Source organism: Stegostoma tigrinum, chromosome 4 (assembly GCF_030684315.1).
Source record: "Stegostoma tigrinum isolate sSteTig4 chromosome 4, sSteTig4.hap1, whole genome shotgun sequence".
NCBI lineage: Eukaryota > Metazoa > Chordata > Chondrichthyes > Orectolobiformes > Stegostomatidae > Stegostoma > Stegostoma tigrinum.
The window spans coordinates 67,327,696-67,346,666 of NC_081357.1; the positions used below are offsets into that span (position 1 = coordinate 67,327,696).

General features: G+C 39.6%; 1 protein-coding gene across 2 annotated transcripts in view; it reads left to right on the forward strand.

Moving 5' to 3' along the window:
* trmt11 (tRNA methyltransferase 11 homolog) overlaps positions 1–18,207 on the forward strand; it is a 94,548-nt gene extending 76,341 nt beyond the window's left edge. For both annotated transcript variants that reach the window (XM_059645389.1, XM_048531900.1), the window contains one exon: positions 17,154–18,207. In XM_059645389.1, the coding sequence (XP_059501372.1) occupies positions 17,154–17,244 (91 nt within the window). In that variant the 3' untranslated portion in view covers positions 17,245–18,207. The remainder of the gene's footprint in view (positions 1–17,153) is intronic.
* Positions 18,208–18,971: the final 764 nt, after the last annotated feature.

Below are 18,971 nucleotides of genomic sequence, written 5' to 3' on the forward strand. Positions count from 1 at the left end.
AGCAAAGTTCCACTTTCACATCGAGAATGCTATCCATCTAGTTGTGTGGCACTGTCACTGTAATAAATGGGTCAGACTCAAACAGATGTAACAACTTAAGGCTAGGCCTCTGTAATGGACATTGAAATCTTCTAAGTAGAGTACATTCTGTATCCCTGCCATGCTGAGTGCTTCCTCCAGGTGGTGTTCAACATACAGATATATTGATTCATCAGCTGAGGCAGGATGGTACGTAGTAAGAAGCAGGAGTTTTGTTTGCCCATTATGAGACTACATGGGCCATCAACAGCAGCAGAACTGTACTCTAGCACAACCTGCAGCCCCATTGCCTGACAATCCCCCACTCAACCGTTACCATCAAGCCAAGGAACAAACCTTAGTTCAATGGAGACTGCGGGGGGTGGGGGGGAGCATGCCAGAAGCAGCATCAACATACGTAGTGCCAAGTGGATGATCCATTTTGGCCTCTTCCAGCAGTCCTCAGCATCAGCCAATTCAATTCACTTGACATGGTATCAATAAATGGTTGGAAGCACGGGACACTGCAAAGGCTATAAGTTCTGACAACATTCCAGCAATAGTATTGAAGACTTGCAGTGCAGAACATGCTGCACTGCTAGCCAAACAGGTCCAGTACATGTGTACTACAAAACTGGCATCTACCTGAAAATCTGACAAATTGCCCAGTTATATCCTGAATACAAACAGCAGAACAAATCCTGCCATTTACTGCATAATCAAACTACTCCCAATCATCAGTAACGTGATGGACAGCCTCATCAACTGTACTATCAAGCAGCATGTGCTCAGCAGTAAACTGCTCAGTGACACTCAGTTTGAGTTCTGCCAAGGCCACTCAGCTCCTAACCTCATTGCAGCCTTGGTTAAAACATGGTGAAAAGAGCTGAATTCCAGAGATGGGGTAAGAGTGACAGTCCTTGACATCAAGTCCACATTGACTGAATGTGGCATCAAGGAGGCCTCACAAAAGTGGACTCGATGGGAATCAGAGGAAAATTCTCTGATGGTTGGAGTCCTACCTGGCACATAGGAAGATGGTTGTGGTTACTGGAGGTCAGTCATTCAGCTCCAGGACAGCTCTGCAGGAGTTCCTCAGGGTAGTGTCCTCAGCCCAACCATCTTCAGCTGCTTCATCAGTGACCTTCCATCCATCCTAATGTCAGAAGTGGGGATGTTCACCGATGATTGTACAATGTTCAGCACCATTCACGACTCCTCAGATACTGACACAGTCCATGTTCAAATGCAACAATACCAAGGTCTAGGCTAACAAGTGGTAAATTATGTTCATGCCACACAAATGCCAGGCCATGACTATCTGTAGTAAGAAACAATCTAATCATCACCCTTTGGCCTTTAAAAACATTAACAAAACTGAATTCCCCCACTATCAACACTTATGGGGTTATCATTGACCAGAAACTCAACTAGACTTGCCATATAACTACAGTGGCTACAACAGCAGCTCAGAGCTAGGAATACGCTGGTCAGTAATTCACCTTCTGACTCCCCAAAGCCTGTACACCATGTACAAGTCAGGAGTTTCATGGAATGCTCTTTACTTGAGAATTCGAGAAGTTTGATGCCATCCAGGGCAAAGCAGCCTATTTGATTGGCACCACATTCACAAACATTCACTCCCTCTACCGCTGATGCTCAGTTGTAGCATAGTGTGCTTTTTAGAAGATACACTGCAGATATTTCCTAAAAAAAACCCCTTAAACAGTACCTTCAAAACCCATGGCCACTTCCATTTAGAAGGGCAAGGGCAGAAAATAGACGGGATCATCACCACCTGCAAGTTCCACTCCAAGCTGTTCCCATCCTGACTTGGAAATATGTTGCCATTCTTTCACTGTGGCTTGATCAAACTTTAGGTCCTTCAAATCAAGCTGTAAGAAAACTGGTTCTTCAGCAATGACCTGTCCTGAACTGATATATCCAACACCAAGGTGGTATTGGAGGCAGTTCAGAGAAAATTCACTATGATGATCCCCGGAAAGAAGGGATTGTCTTAGGAGCAAAGCGTAAACAGGTTGGGACTCCATTTATTGGAATTTAGAAGAATGAAAGGTGATCTGTCTGACACATAGAGGATTCTTAAAGGACTTTTTCAGGGTAAATGCTAAAGGATATTTTCCCCTTATGCTGGAGTCTAGGACCAGAGGGCATCATCTCAGAATAAAGTGGCACCAATTTAAGTCTGAGATAAGGAGAAATTTCTTCTCTGAAAGCTCTGATTCTTTGGAACTCCTTGTCTCAAAGAACTGTAGGGACAGAGTATATTTAAAGACTGAGATAGATTCTTGATCAATAAGGGAATCAACGATTACGGGTAAAACACAGGACAGTGGATGTGAGGAATGCTGGAGCAGACTGATGAGCTGAGTGGCCTATTCCTGTTCCATTTCTTTTGGTCTCTGGCCTTTTGATTTTATGGTCTCAAAATCATTCAAAACCAGCCTCACTGGGCAGGACTTGACATGAGACTCCCAAAACACCATCTCTCGTGGGCACTCAAGTCTTTTTTTATTTGTTCATGTGATGTGAGCTTTGCTGGCTGGGCCATCATTTACTGCCCATCCCTAATTGCTTGGAGGGTTGTTAAGAATTAATCACATTGCTGTAGGTCCATGTGAGGAGAGCAGATTTTCCTCCCTGAAGGGCATTATTGAGCCAGATGGATTTTCAAAACTTCTGAGAATGACTGTATAGTTGCTGTTGGACCATCTTTATACCCCAGATTTTTTTAAAATTGAATTCAGGTTTCATCATCTACCATGGTGGGATTTGAACCCAGGAACCCAGAACAAGTGTCCCTGGTTGGGGGATGGGGTGGGGGGGGGGCAGTGTCAACATTCCCTCTGAGCTGTATGGCTGCACATGTGTCCACATGCTCAAGGTTCCGTGCTTGATGATTGCTATGAGCACGCCAGTCACAGTTTTGACTTCTGGACGTCATTGTCATGCATGGTCCTTGGAGCCCCATTTGCTGGAAGGAAAGTTAGAGGAAACACTGCTTTGGTCAAGTGATGATGTCAGTATGCCACAGCCTCACTTAATTCTGGCAGGCAGTTGCAAGTAGAAATGCTTTAGGAATGTCCTCAGTGCATTGTTGTAGGTCAGACATATCAGTAGGAGATCTTGGCTTGCGACCAACCAGAACGGAGAAACACTTTGAGAGACACTGTCAGGCGTATGAAATTGAGGTGTCTAAATAAATGCATAAACTTCCAAACAGCACAATCCACCCAGCCCTTCGAATATCACTTGCCTTGTGTATGGCAAAGTCTGCAGCTTGCTTATTGGACTCTGAAATGGCTGTTAAGTTCATTGAACTGGGATAGAAGCAAGCCATCTCAATTCTGCGGGATGTTTCAATGACTTGTCAGATGGGAAAGCAACAGATGAATTCTGAGAAGTGTGAAGTAATGCAATTAGAGAAAACACAGCAATGCAAGGGAATAAACAAGAATAATAAAATTCTGGACATAGAGAGAATCAGAGGAACATTGCAGTGTACGTCAGATTCCTTAAGGTAAATGACAGGTAGATGAGATTGTTAGAGGGGTGTATGTAATACTTTATTACCTGAGACCTAGAATACTGGAGCAAGAAAGTTGTGCCAGAATTATATAGAACACCGGTTGGCCCACAGCTGGAGTTCTACGCATGATCCTTGTCATCACATTACAGGATGGATGTGACTGTATTGGAGAGGGTGCAGAAGAAATTTACAACACTCTTGCCAGGATTGGAGAATCTTAGCTTTGAAGAAATATGAGGCATTGTTGTCTTTGAAGCAAAGAAAGCTTCGGAGATAATTAATTGACGTTTATAAAATTGAGGGGCCTTGACAGAGTGAAGAGGAAGAATCTATTTCTGTTGGCAGTGTGGTCAATAACCAAGGGGCATAGACTTAAAGTAATTAGTGGAAGGATTAGCAACGAGTTGAGAAATAATCTTTTCACCCAGAGGGCACTGGGGTCCTGGAACTCAATGCTGGAAAGGCTGATGGAGGCAGAAACTCTTATCACATTTAAAAAAACACTTGCATATGCCTTTTGAGCTGCTGTAATCTGCAGGGTTACAAGGCTGGAAGTAGAGATTAAACTGGGTAGCTCTTTTTCAGCTGACGTTTGTGAGATTGGCTGGTTTGCCATCGTCTGTGCCATAAATCTTTCTGTGTTTCTAAAATAATGGGATTCCTATACACCCCAGTGCAGCTAGCCACTAGAGCTACTCCTTCAAAGGAATATATCCGTTGACCACATACAGAAGTTTACAACTTGCAAATAGCACGCATATTGAACAGATTAACCCCGAATAGCTTGATAAATTGAATTTGCTTTGTGTAGAAGAATTGTTTTTTTTATTAAAGTTGAATTGCAGAACTGAAGAGCAGAAGTACCTTTTTTGGGTTGAATACCAAAATTGAATAAATAAAACAAATTGATGCTCAATGATTTTAAATTTATTCAATAAAAAGTAATAGTGTTATAAAGCGTGCAGCTGAATAATGGAGCTAAGCATTGAGACATTCCTGGCTGTTTAACTGGAGGCTCCTTTTTGGCTTTGTCTTCCTTGTTGGCTATGGCTTACAGATGAATTTCATCTGAGCCTTTTTAACTGGTTCCTGATTATATGATTATACAACATACATCATCTTTGTATTTCAATCTAAGTCCACACCACCCTGACTTAATTATGCATCACAGTTCATTCATTGTCATTTCGTGAAAATCGTAGAATGTCTTACCAAACAACATTCTGGAGTATCTTCACTCCTTCCCAGGGTCAAGAGGGCTGCCCATAACCATCTTCCTGAGGAAATAGTGATGACTAATAAATACTGGTGACATACACATCCCAAAAATGTTAAAAATTCATTGTGTACTGCAGTTAATTGATCTCAGGATTTCAAAGTTTTAACAGGCTTTGTGAACATGACATAATGGTGCTTACTAATTGTTTGCAATGGGGCAGACCAATGTAACATGACACCTGGTATTCCTACTCCCACCTCACCTACTCAGTTGTATCCGTTGTTCCTGATGTAGCCTCCTCTACATTGGTGCAACCAAGCAGAGGCTCGGAGACTGCTTTGTAGAGCACCTATGCTTGGTTCGCGACAAACAACAACTCCTCCCAGTTGCAAACTACTTCAGCACCCCCTCCCACTCCCTGGACGACATGTCCATCCTGCGCCTCCTCCAGTGTCACAATGACGCCACACAGAAACTGGAGGAGCAGCATATTCCGCCTTGGCAGCCTACAACCCAATGGTCTCAATGAGGAGTTTACTAGTTTCAAAATCTCCCCATCCCCAGCCTCATCCCAAGACCAACCCTCCCTCTCATCCCCACCTCCTTGACCTGCCCGTCTTCTCTCCCACCTATCTGCTCCTCCCACCTCACTGACCAATCGCCACCACTACCTACTTGCTACCACCATCCCACCTACCTTTCCCAGCCCAAACCCTCCCTCTCTCTATTTATTTCACAGCCCCCTTCCCCTCCCCCCATTTCTGAAGAAGAGTCCTGACACAAAATGTCAGCTTCCCTGCTGCTCTGATGCTGCCTGGCCTACTGTGTTCCTCCAGCTCCACACTGTGTTATCACCCACTCATAACCATTCAGACAATAATATCCTGGCTTCGAGCTCTCAAGCACCAATCAAATGAATAAGAAACATTGCTACCAATAAATTAATTGTAATGTGTAATTGAAATAAAGTTTGCTAAAATGCTGACTTGCTTGTTTAAGATATAATGGGGAAATGTAAGACTGAACTGAATAATGATCAGGTGGAAAGAAAATTAAGTCCAAGGATATTTGCAAACAAATTGAAAGTAAAGTCACTGCCGTTGCACAACGAATCAGAAGTTGAAACATTAATGTGCCAGGAGGATGCTCTCTGAAGTCACAAAGACCTTAAAAAGAAACCCTCAATGTAGATCAATACAAATACACTATTGGCATATTCAGTGCAATTCTCTTCCGAGTACCTTAGCCCTAATGCGGCCCCAAGCCAGATATAATTGAAGAAAGATAATTTTGCTGAGTCAATCCAATTCTCTGGAGTTTGGACCCTGACTGAATGAAATTGGAATGATCCTGTCTTGAGGCCCCACAGAAAGCATTGAAAACTAGATTTCTGCTCCCCTGAATCCAACTGAAATGTGTAGCCATCAATTGTCACCAATCAAGCTGAAAATAAAATTGCAGTCATCTTGCTCACCTGTGGTTGGGGCCATTGTACTGCACGTGAGCTGAAATTAGGACTTTCAAGAACAAAAGTTCTTGTGTAAACCACCCCTGACAAGTTTCTCAAACTTCATTTAGCAGAAAGTCAACAAAATTGAACAATTCATGTTTCTCAGAGATAGCTTCTCAGAGAGCTGCAGATGTTGGGGTCAGAGTTGAAAAAGTGTGGAGCTAGAGGAACACAGTGGGTCAGACAGCATCAGAGGAGCTGGAGAGTCAACGTTTTTGGACTAGACCCTTCATCAGGTCCTGGTGACGACTCTCCTGCTCCTTTGATACTGCCTAACCTGTTGTGTTCCTCTAGCTCCACACTGTATCAAATTATGCTTCTTCTAGCCTCTCACCCTGCATCACTAAATCCTATCAAATATGCCAGTCTCTCCTCCTGCCACTCCCAGTGACCAGCTAAGAAAATGGATTTGGCCCAATACCACCCAATCTTTCCCATTCATCATTTCTTTCTGTCTTTTGTCTCCTCTTTATTACATTGGCTGCTCAGTTTCTACAGTGAAGTAATAGACGTGGTCCTCTGTTTCTTTGCTTTTGCTGTCTGTACTCCTTTTTCTGCTTCCATCTTCCTTTCCATGTTCATTTCCTCATCTGTTTCATTCATCTCTCTACTTCATTGCCTTCACTTCCTTACTTCTGGCTTTGTAGATAAAATTTCACAGCATGAGCACAAGGTTTTCAAGAATGTTTATCCTAAAGTTTCACATGAAAGTTTAATTGTAACATGCTACCAGATCCAGGAATCCAGGAAAGAACATAGATAACTGAAAAAAGCAGGAAGGCTTGGTGTAACATATTGGACAAAGCTTTTAAATTAATGATTGGAATCCTCCTAATTTACACAAATGAACTGGATACTGAAATCAAAAATAAAGGCATCTAATTTGCTAATGACACAAAATAAGGACAATAATTGAGATGGTTTATGCATAAAGCATTTTTATTGTTTATGCACTTTGAGTATACAAGCTAGCTTATAAAATGTAAAACTGAAAATATAAAATAACATAGATTGTTCAAAACGTATACTGGGTAAACATATAATAAATGAAAAAATGAAACAAGATAAATTTTAGGCTTGAGAATAATGATAGAATTATTTTGACTTAGAAAATGTAACAAAGCTTATAGAAAGTGGAACTCTACAGCAGTTATGCTCACCTTTTTCCTCTACACTAGTCATTAAAGAACTAAGTTTCAATTGTGATCATGATGGTACAAAAATATATAGACAATTAAAATATAAACAATGAGTGCCAAGTGTAAAGGCAATTATTAATAAGGGTTTAAAAAACCCATTAAACTTTATTTGGGGATGGTGTGGCATTGAAACATAAAATAACTGGTACGCCCTAATTACTGCAAAATTAAACCAATAAATTAGAACTCAGGAGATAAAGTTGTTAGATAGATCTAAGTGTTTAATTATTTATTTATGTGAAGAATTCGATCTCCATAGAATAATGCACTGAACAATCGACTTGGGACAAATGTTTAAGGGCATGGAAAAAGCATTTGGTGCTGGTTGAGAAGTAATAGTTTTAAAAGGATGTGCTTTAATGCGCAACTTTGCCTTTTTCTCACGTGTGGCTATTCTTAAATAATTTTTAAACATTTTTTTTGAAGGCATGTCACTTTTATAAATAAGTGAACTGGTTAACACCAAAAGGATGTGCTTTTCCACAATTTTTTGGTCCATTCAATAGTTAATGTATGTATGAAAGATTTTGCTTAATTACATCATGAATTAAAAACTAGATGATAAACGTAATGATCTCTCTGGTTCCCCAATTAAATATTATAAACAGCAGAAGTCATTGTTTTTGTTGCCCATTCCAAACTCCATTTCTTAGTTCCTGAGTTTATCCCTCTCCCTATTTACGATTCGAGATTATGTCATTCTGTTTGGGATCTTTGTGTTAAATTTGCTCCAGAGATGAGCTTCTAACCTCTAATTTGTACCGTCTTTAGACTGCCTATTTGCACAATTATAATATCACTGACTTCATCACTGTGTCAGCCTATCTGCTGCTGACACCCTCATTTATGTTGCTGGAAACATACACTGCCCTAAGATTTGATTTATAGTTTGTATGTTCTTTGTGAAGAATGTGGAGATGTGGGTTTTTTGGAGGTTTGTTCTTATGGGTTTGCTACCGAGGAGTCTGGTGACTTGTTAATTTGCATGCTTTTTAATGAGGTTTTACAACCGTTGAATTAAAGAAATGGGATTTAGTAATTCAGTGCATTAAGAAAGTGGAAAAACTATGCTGTTGCTCAGGAACTTAGGGATGTAGATAGAAAAATCTCGATGGGAGTTGGTTAGTCAGCATGTGTGTCAGTGTGAGGTACAAGATTGTTACTTTCGCTCATGAGAAATCCTGCAAAGCTGCTGGATACTGAGTTGTGGGAATTTATGTTTGCTATGATGTTAAAGTAATCATGAGTTTAGCTTGCAGTTTGTTTTCGGTGTCTCTGGGAGAGACACCAGCTGAACAAAAGCATCCAGTGGATGTGCAGAAACTCACTGGTAGGAAAGCAGTTACAGCTGTGTTAGCCCGAGCATAAAGCTTTCATGTGAAGATTGTGGTAAATCTTCATTGAGGTATTGGTGTTTGCAAAAATTTGCTGAGATAGAATGGATATTGTGAGTTTGAATCCTTTTCTGGTATTTGGATTGAAATCTTTTTAATTATTATGTCTAATGTAAAATATTTTATGTTTAATATATGTTTTATTGTTTGTGTTAAATGTGCACTAGCAGACTCTTGTGAATGTTTGCAGTGATTGACCTCCCTAGTTTAAAATAAAAGTTAGTGTCTTCCAAGCCACGTGTTACGCTGGGAACTGATATGTCTTATGATAACACAAAACCAAAATCTTGTTATTTCTAGATTTAAGCTGGTTGGTCTCCCACAATGCACCGTCTATAACCTTGAAGTTGTCTAAAGCTCTGATATTTGTGTTTTAATCCGCAACAAATCCCATTCCCCTCTCATTCCTGTGTTCACTGGTATACATCGTCTCCAGGTAAAGTAACATTTTGATTTGAATTTTGATCCGTGATTTCAGATCTCTCCATGGCCTCACCCTTTCCAATTCTGTGTGAGCTCCTACAGTCACACACCCCTAAGATATCTGCACTTGTGAAATTCCAGCCTCATGGGCACCCCAGTTTAAATAGCTCCAACTTTGGTGGCTGGGCCTTCAGTTGGCTGGGCCCTAATCTTTGGAATTCCCTCCCTATGCTTTTCTACCACTCTAACTCACTTTCATTCTTTAAGGTTCTCCTTGAAATATATCTCTTTAACAGAACTTCTGATCATTTTATGCAACACTTTTTTTGGCTTCTTATTATTTGCTACTTCTAAGTACTTATATAAAACTCTTTGAGATATTGAACTACATTAAATTGCTATATGAGTCTTTTTAAAGGTGACATAAACCTATCATCAAATGCATCAAAAGCCAATCTGGTTCACTATTGTCACGTAGGAACCATACTTTATAGACTCAGGTCTATACTTTACCTGACTGACTGACACATGACTCCAGACTACAGCAATGTGATTGAATCTTAATTCTTAAACCAGTTGTAGTTATTGGAGGTCAGTCATCTCAGTCGCAGGCCATCATTACAGAGTTACTCAGGATAGTGACCTGGGTCCAACCATCTTCAGCTGTTTCATCAACGACCTTCCCTCCATCATAAGCTGTAAAGTGGGAATGTTCATTGATTGCACAACATACAGCACCATTTGTGACGACTGAGACACTGAAGCAGGCTTGGGCTAATAAATGTTTAGCAATGTTCATGCCATATATGTGTCAGGGAATGAGAGTCTTAAACAACAGATAATCCAGCCATCTCCCCTTGAAAATCAAAGGCTTAACATTGCTAAATTCCTCACTATCAATATCCTGAGGTTTACTATTGACCAGAAAGTGAACTCGACCAGCCATATTAATTCTATGGCTACAACAGTATGTCTGGGTCTCGGAATTGAACAATGACTTATCGCCTGTCTCCCCAAATTTACAAGGCACAAATGAGGATTGTGATAGAATACTCTTTGCTTGCACACTCAAGCTCAGCACTATCTAGGACAAAGCATCCTGCTTGATTGGCACCTTGTCCACCACCTTCAACAATTATTCCCTTCACCACTGATATACAGTAGTAGCAATTTGAATTATTTGCAAGATGCACTGCAGCAACACACCACAGCTGTTTCCATAGCACCTTGCAAACCTGCAGCCTATACCACTTGAAGGGCAGAAGCAGCCATCTGCAAGTTCCCCTTGCAAGCCACATTCCATCCTGAATTGGAATGATATTGTTGTTCCTTCACTGTAATTGTTTCAAAATCCTGGAACTCTAACAACACCGTGCATATATCTACACGCCAAAATCTGCAACACTTCATAATATCAGCCTACCACCACCACCTCAAGGGCAATTAAGGATGGGTAATAAATGCTCTTTAGCCAATAATGCCCATATCTTGTGAACAAATAGGGAAAAAAAAGCTTATAGATGAAGGCCCACTGCCTTAATTGATTCCCAGTCTTGCCAGTGAAGTGTTCTGGAAATTGATTAAAATAAATTTGGATGGGTAACACCATGCAACTGCCTTCACAAAGGTCAGGATTTTATGTTGTTTTCATACAGAGTTCTTTGATTTTATGATTGTGCCATTAGCTCTATAGTTCCTCCTCTGTCCGGCTGTACATGTTGCTGACAAGTTATATAGACCCTTCTTTGTCCTTGTCTGTGGACCATAATGAGGTGCTGTTCTAGGACCTTGGTTAACTTGAATTCCCGTTCTTTCTGCTGGTTGGAAGAGAAGTGACGGTCAAGAATCCTAACCAACTTCCCATTAATTCCACTGCACAAGGGCATCTATCACTTGGCATACAAATTTAAAGAAGCTGAATAAGTTCTAGCACAAAAGTGGTTATCACCAGAGTGTAATTGGAACATTTTTCTCCTGAGATAGAATAATGTATATTTTTAGAATATTGTAGAGAAGCACTTCACAGATCACAGAATCCCTACAGTGTGGAAACAGGCCCTTTGGCCCAACAAGTCCACACTGACACTCAGAGCATCCCACCCAGACCCATCCCCAATAACCCATCTAATCTACACACCCCTGAACACTATGGAAAATTTAGCATGACCAATCCACCTAGCCTGCACATCTTTGGACTGTGGGAGGAAATCAGAGCACCCGGAGGAAACCCATGCAGACACGGGGAGAATGTGCAAACTCCACACAGACAGTTGTCCGATGGTGAATTGAACCCAGGCCCCTGGTGCTGTGAGGCAGCGGTGCTAACCACTTACCTGATTTACACCAAATAGTGACATTAATCACAAAAGTGAAAACAGTTTTAATAATTTGAGTAATTCTTTTTAAAAAATCAAATATTTTGTGCTTTTCAAGAATAATGTATTGCAAATTGCATTGTGGGGAAATTACTTTTTTCTTGTCTTTTTATAAATTTTGTTTGGCAGGGGGGAGAAACAATACTGTGATATATCATAAATCAGCTTTAGTAATGATGGACTGGACTTCAGATGAATCAAAGAACTATCACCACAGGAAGCAAGAGTGAGTTCCGAGTCTGTAGGATTGCAAGGGGCGATTTTACTGGCAGCAGCCAATTCAGAGACTGACCCTAGGACTGCCATCCAATTAAACTCGGTGGCCTATTCCCAGAACTCCTGGCCGATCTGAGGCCACGAGCTTGGCTGACTCAGTAGAGCCATTGATACAGATGGCTATTGCTGACTCTGCAGCAAGGGATGTCTGTCTGTTAAGGAGTCCTCAGGTGGTAAGATGTTTTTGAATGTGCCAGATCCAAGACAGGCAGACCCTGGCATCCGCGGGAGTGAAGTGTCTGATTGCAACATGGTGCTGCAGAGGCCATGGCGCAGCCTGAAAGAAATCTGTCCACCCTTTCTCCCTGTCACTCCTCTCCAACTCCCCAAACACACACACATGCACATACACACCCATCTTGAAGAAGTTTTCCTCAAAACCGACTGACCAATTACAATAAACCCACTACCAGCATCCACCTATCACCATCCCACCTCCCCCAGCCCCACACCCCCACCCCCCTTTTACTTCTTGGCTCCCCTCCTCCTTCTCAGTCCTGACAAAGGGTTTCGGCCCAAAATGTTGGCTTTCCTGTTCCTCAGATGCTATCTGTCCTGCTGTGCTTTTTCCAGCTTCACATCTATTGACCCTACACACATGTATATCCCAGAAAGCTACCTTAATATGCGTGATGGTCTCCTACATAGAAGAGAGAGACACTGCTGGTGCCAGTAAAATGTTGGTGACGGGTGCACAGTAATCATTCATTGACCAATTGATTGAATTAGTTGAACACACAACTTTAGTCAGTGGGCAGCCATTTTCTGTTTCTGGAAATATCCCAACAGGTTTATTTGCAAGCACAAGGACTGAGGCTGTGAAAGCTTGTGTTTTCAAATAAAGCTGTCGGACTATAACCTGGTGTCATGTGATTTCTGACTTTGTCCACCCCAGTCCAACACCGGCACTGCCACATCATTGGAATATCTAATTACAGGAGGAAGATGCTAACATTCTTTCTTGGCTCCTTCTGACAATATTTGATGAGCCCTCTTGTTTTTCAACTCATCTTCCAGCGGGCTGGTGAAGTTCAGTTCCATGTTTCAAATAATTTGCTGAGATAAACGTGTGTCTACATTTAACGGATAAATTCCAATTTTGGCATGTAGACAGGAACAAAATTGCAGTTTTCTTTTAATGTATTCTGAAGGTTGGGTAGCAGTTTCTGTGGTAAAACTGGAGCGGTAACTTCTCCATATTAATAATTTTGTTGCATAACTCTTCAAGCGCAGGTCACTATTTAAATGAAGTAATTTATTTTGGATGTATTTTCAAATGATGTTTCTCTGCTATGATTTTCATGGTTTCGTGTCAGTGGTTTTATGTCAGAACTGGTTGTCATTCTCAATGTTTATAACTGTATGATTTTGCACAAGTGGTTTCTATAGCTACTGTACAGCAGCAGATGTCGAGCAGTGAAAAGCTGTGATAAGAAAGACAGGCTTTTTAAACAAAAACCAGACATGGGCAATTACCCTGAAGCTGAACTGAGGCCCATTTGAGTAAATGTAGGATATGAATCTTTAAAAAGTGTAAGCAAATGCAACACCACCTGATACTTTCTTTTTCCTGTTTATAATATGGAAACAGCATAGCTAATAACAGATTAGATATTGCAATTGCCAGAGCAACTTTTTAGGTCAGCAGTTTTTTTCCAAAGCCAATTGTCAAGGGTTAGTTTGAATTTCCAGAAGCTAAGGTGAGAAGCACACAGGAGCAATTTACTTTGTTTGTGCTTTCATCTGCGATTTGCTTCTAAAACTTTACAGATAGCAGCATTTCTTTTTCGAAACAGCTGGTATTTAAAGGCCATAAATGACTTGTGGTTAACATGGCAATAAGGGACCCCAACCAATGATTATGTTATCATTTGAAGAGGGTCTGTATATTTTAATGTAATAATAGTAGCACAAAACAACTGGAGGTCAAAAACGACACTGTTTAACCCTCTCACATCTGAGAAGGATAAATCAAATTTATAGGTTACACGTGTCCAAGTAAATGCACTTCTGATCCAAGCATAAAATTCCATTGTATAAAACTGCTTGGCATTCATGTTTAATTGCGTAGTAACTCTTGATCCAAATGGAACATTTAAATAAATGCTGATCGAAGCCCAAAATATATCTAGTTATCTGGTTTCAATGATTCGCATGATAAGGCAGTGAGTCCTTTGGTAAAGGCCATTCAAAATATCTTGCTGACTCTAGGAAAAGGTTTCTTTCAGGGTGTGACTGTTCTTGTTTCAATTCAATTGCTGGATATAAAATTAAGTAGGTTGCGGTACAAGGACTTGAAAGTTGGCTGCGTTTAATTGCAGTTTCCTGATCCCAGCATAACCTTTCTTGGTAAATTAGTTTATCTGTTTAATTGGAATATATATTCTACAAATTAAACAGGAAATAAATACACTTACTGTCTCCTTCTTAACTGCTTCATTAGGGAGACAAGACATTAAGTTACATCCAGTTTAATTTTGAGTCAAACATCTTTAAAAAATAAATCATTCCATTATTTTTAAAGTTTATTGAATTAATTCCATAAGTATCTTGGGAGATTCAATTAAAATACATGTTGTTTAACTAAGAGGCAAGCTTTCATTTCTAAAATTACACACAATACTGGGATGGTGCTGCATTGAAGCTGATATAAATATAAAAAAAACACTATTTCCAGAGTATATTATCTTGGTGCAATTGTCTCTCCCCATTTGTTTCTGCCCGGACTTTCATTTACTAGTCCTACCTTTTATTGTTGGATAATATTTTTGATGTTTCCTCTGTCAACATTGACATCTTACTGAAATTATGGTCAGCTTAGATGTGAAGAAAAGACCATTAATCTCAGAAAGGTGGGAAATGGCAAAAAAGGGAAGCTAGTGTTGCTTCAGAACGAATAGCAGGTCTAAACTCTGGGTGTGCTGAGTCAGGTAATTTCAGTTGGGTTAGTACTGTACTGTTTTGTAAGTATAGCTAGCTCAGGTAGAACAAAGAGCCAAATATGATTCCTACTCATTATTCAGTTGCTTCATTTTACTTTCCCAATCCACCAACACATTCCATCTCTGCTTGCAAGTCATGAAATTGTATCTTCCGGAGAAGTAGAAAAATATAGCAAAGATTATTAGAAAAGCAATTAATTAGCGTAAAACCATTGAGTAAAAGGAGTGAAATGCATCTTTCATCAAAGAAAATGAGATTCTTCCATTATAATAACAGAGAAAAGGAACTTGCCAAAACATAGCTCACCATTGATAAATACTGGACCAAGGCAGAGCTACTTCCAGGTTCCCGGAGGAGAAGGATGTTCTCACCTTCTGTAGTTGAACTAAACAGTAAATGCTACTACTTAACATACTCAAAATAAAACCAATTCCCCACCTGTGCTATGTGTGTATTAAGTCTTTTGCATCTTGTATCTTGCATCAGGATATATTTCCTGACTGTGTAACTCAATTGGCTGTTGTCATGTTTTTGATACATATTGCACACCATGTTTATTCATTATAACTACTATGTGCACATGTATAATGCATTATATTTTAGCTGCATCATAATTACATTCACCGGTTCATTTTTGTTCTGTGCATTCACTTAACGCCTTCACTAAACTTTTCACCTGAAAATTGCAACAGTTGGAACATGAACAAGAATGTTTTTGACTAGTGCTGAACTGGATTTAAAATGTGAAGTATAAACTACTCCCAAGAAGGTACCAGCACTGTTCTATTAGTTACTAATGTGTTTTAGCATTGATTGCTTAGTTTTTGTTCAAATAACTTTGAACAATGAGGACAAATTTCAAAAGCTTCACTGATGAAAAAAATGTTGTGTCTTAAAAGCAGGAGGGAATATATCCTTCTGTAGCTGTTACACAGAGAAACACTGATAAGTCTGAGTTCTCACCTTTACTAGCTTTATTTTTTATAACTTTAAAAAGCATGTTATGCTGAGGGTGTCAGTGAAGCTGGATCAGAGAGAGCAAAAGCTGGGATTTCAAAGGGTCTCAGGGACTGGAATAAGATGAGTGATGAGCTGAAACATAAGAAGAGTAAAGGATGTGTGCCCATCCCCTTTTCATAGCAGTGGCATTTTGCAAGTAGTGGGAAAGGTTTCCTGTGGCCTTTCCACCCAGAGGCCAGTTGTGCCGCTTCAGAGCTGATTTTTTTATGGCTGTTGCGTACATTTTACCAGCGTTGTGTGGGCCCTCGCCACTTGAGGATTCTGCCAAGTGAACTCTGGACCCTTTCTTGGAGCTTGACAGAGTGCTCTCCTATCACCACAAGGTACTACGCTGGAAGCAGTCCTCCCTCCTTCACCAGCTAGGGTCTGCAAAACTGGCTGTGCAATCCCAACCTTGCTTGTCTTCTTCTGAGACTGAAGTCCGTGCCACTTCTCTGAGAGACTGCAATTCCAGTCAAAATGGCCGTGGTGTGGTTGTACTTGGCTTTACGGCCCAAGGAGAAGGCTAGTGCTGCCGAGAAAAAATCCCAACCAGTGATCAAGAGATAGAAGATACTGAGAGATACTGCCATCAGAGGGGAAGTGATTTTCACACTTATTTAATATTCAGTTTTCAAGTAATAGTGTTAAACCGCCTCAATATATGCCTTTTTTTTGTTAACAGTTAGGAAACTTTGAATTTAACATCGGAGAAACTGGGATTCTAACTTCCAATTTCATTTGGGATAGAGATGAAGAATTCTGGTGAAACAGATGGATATGTAGAAGGAGGCATCACTTTCTTCATTCGAAATTGTATTCTCTTTTTGAGTTAAAGTTTAAAAGTAGTCAAACTGTCACCTATCTTTGGAAAGAAGCAAGTGTCAATGGAGAGGATACGGCCTGCATATTAAAAGGGAGGTGATAGCAATGAGAGAAAATGGAGAGAATATAGGGAACTGTTAGATTGTTTCAAGGAGGAGGTAGTGTTCAGATGAGAGGCTGTTAGAAACAGTAATGGATAGTTCACAAATTCAGTGAGAAGTTGATGTAAAGAAGCGACGGGAGCAAGCGTTTTCAGATACTTATTTCTAATTCATAGCTAACCACAGGCAATATCAATTCAAAAACAAATTTGTCTTGGATGAAAATGTGCTTCTGAAAATCAATTATTTGGAATTTTGTTACAGTTAAATTAATAGTCGAACAACGTCGTTTATACTAACTTCCTTTCCTTTGTCCCCTAGGATAAGGATCGATATGCCCATCTTATTGACGCAAAGTACAGTCCATATATGGGCCACAATTCATTCCGTGACAAGTACTTCAGTGGAGTAATGAAGAAGATTTCTAAAGAAAATTGAAATATTCAAAGCTGAACAGTTCAAATCTATTTTGAACCATGAAATGACTTTAAAGGATCATTTTATTTGGCTGTTTTACCAAACTTAAGTCTTAAAGTTTGAGAGAAGTAATGAGTTCTAAATTGCTTTATATGTTATATGGCCAAATAGAATATGCATAAGCTGTTAAAACAACAAATATCCTTTTGTATGAATTAAGTATGTTTGTAAATAATTAATTTGTTATGAGAGAAAAACACAAAGGAATCCAGTTTGTAAAGCAAATCATGCATTGAGATGTAACAAGAAATCAGTATTGAGCCAAAATAGGTTATCCTGCCATATTATAGATAAAATTGAAAGAATGTTACCAGCTGACATAGGTTTACATTAATGAATGGTAAATTTACAATTAATAATTAGGAGATATTTCGCAAATAAATAATGAAAAAGAAATATACCTGCAAGTAGAGCAGTGATGGTGAAAGTATTTGGAATATTTCAGAAGTAGTAGAGTGATTTGTGTAATTTTCCAATGTACCGAATAATGAAATGGGATAACCATATGATACATAAAATGGGCTGACTGGCAGGGACAAGAATAATCCATTAAGCCTGGTGTGCATGTGCCGTCATATGATAAGATCATAGTTGATCTGTGTCCTCGCTCCAAATGTCCATCTTTCCCCTAAATTACTTTGTACCCATCGTTAACTTTCACTCTCAGGTTTAACAGTGATAATTGATTGAGCATTAATTGCTATTTCTGGGTATTCCAAACTACTTCTAATTGTTATGTGTTGAAGATGTTCCTAATTTCACTCCTACATTTCCATGCAGTTGTTGCCCTCTACCTTTGTACGTAGAGTACTTTAACCAAGACTTTATGTAGCTGAAGCATGACTTCTACTCCCTTGTATGCTAGATTTTTAAATATAAAGGTCAAAATTTTATCAGCTTTACGATTAATTGCTGAATCTGTTCATGACATTTTAATGAACAGTGTACATGGATGCCCACAGTATTTCTGGGCATCTAGTGTTTCTAGCCTTTCACCATTCAACACTTTTGGCCATTCGTTTAATCTGTCAATATCTGAGGTTGTATCTTTCTAACCATACCATTTATAATGCCACCTATCTTTATACCATCAACAAATTTAGAAATTTGGCTTTCAGTTCCCTCACCCAAAATAATATGAATGTTTTTAATCCCAACAGAGAGTTTGAGATTTAAAAATAGATTCTTCCCTGGTGTGATCATACTTATGAATGGACCTTTTACATATTGGAGTTGATCTTTCTTTGCCCCTTTTCTTTAGCTGTAACATTGTATTCTGTTGAGCTTATGTAAGGTTTGATTTGTCTGGTTAGCACGCAGAGCAGTACTTCTCACTGTATCTCAGTACGTGACAAGAATAAATCAAACCAAATCAAATCTTGCAGATTCCACTTGTCACATCCTGCCAGTTTGAGTACCTACTATTTACCCCTCCCTTCTTGTTTGCTGTTGTTTAGCCAATATTCTGACCACATCAATAATTTGCATTCAATTCCATGTCTTTCAGTTTTTTGCCAACAGTCTCATGTGAAGGTTTTGGTGGATGTTATGTACAAGGATTGCAGAAGGTATTTCATAGAAGCAGCCTTGTACATTAGTTGACTCTTCAAAAAAAAATCGAATCCATGTTATTGCTCTCTGATAATTGAAATTTACAAGGTG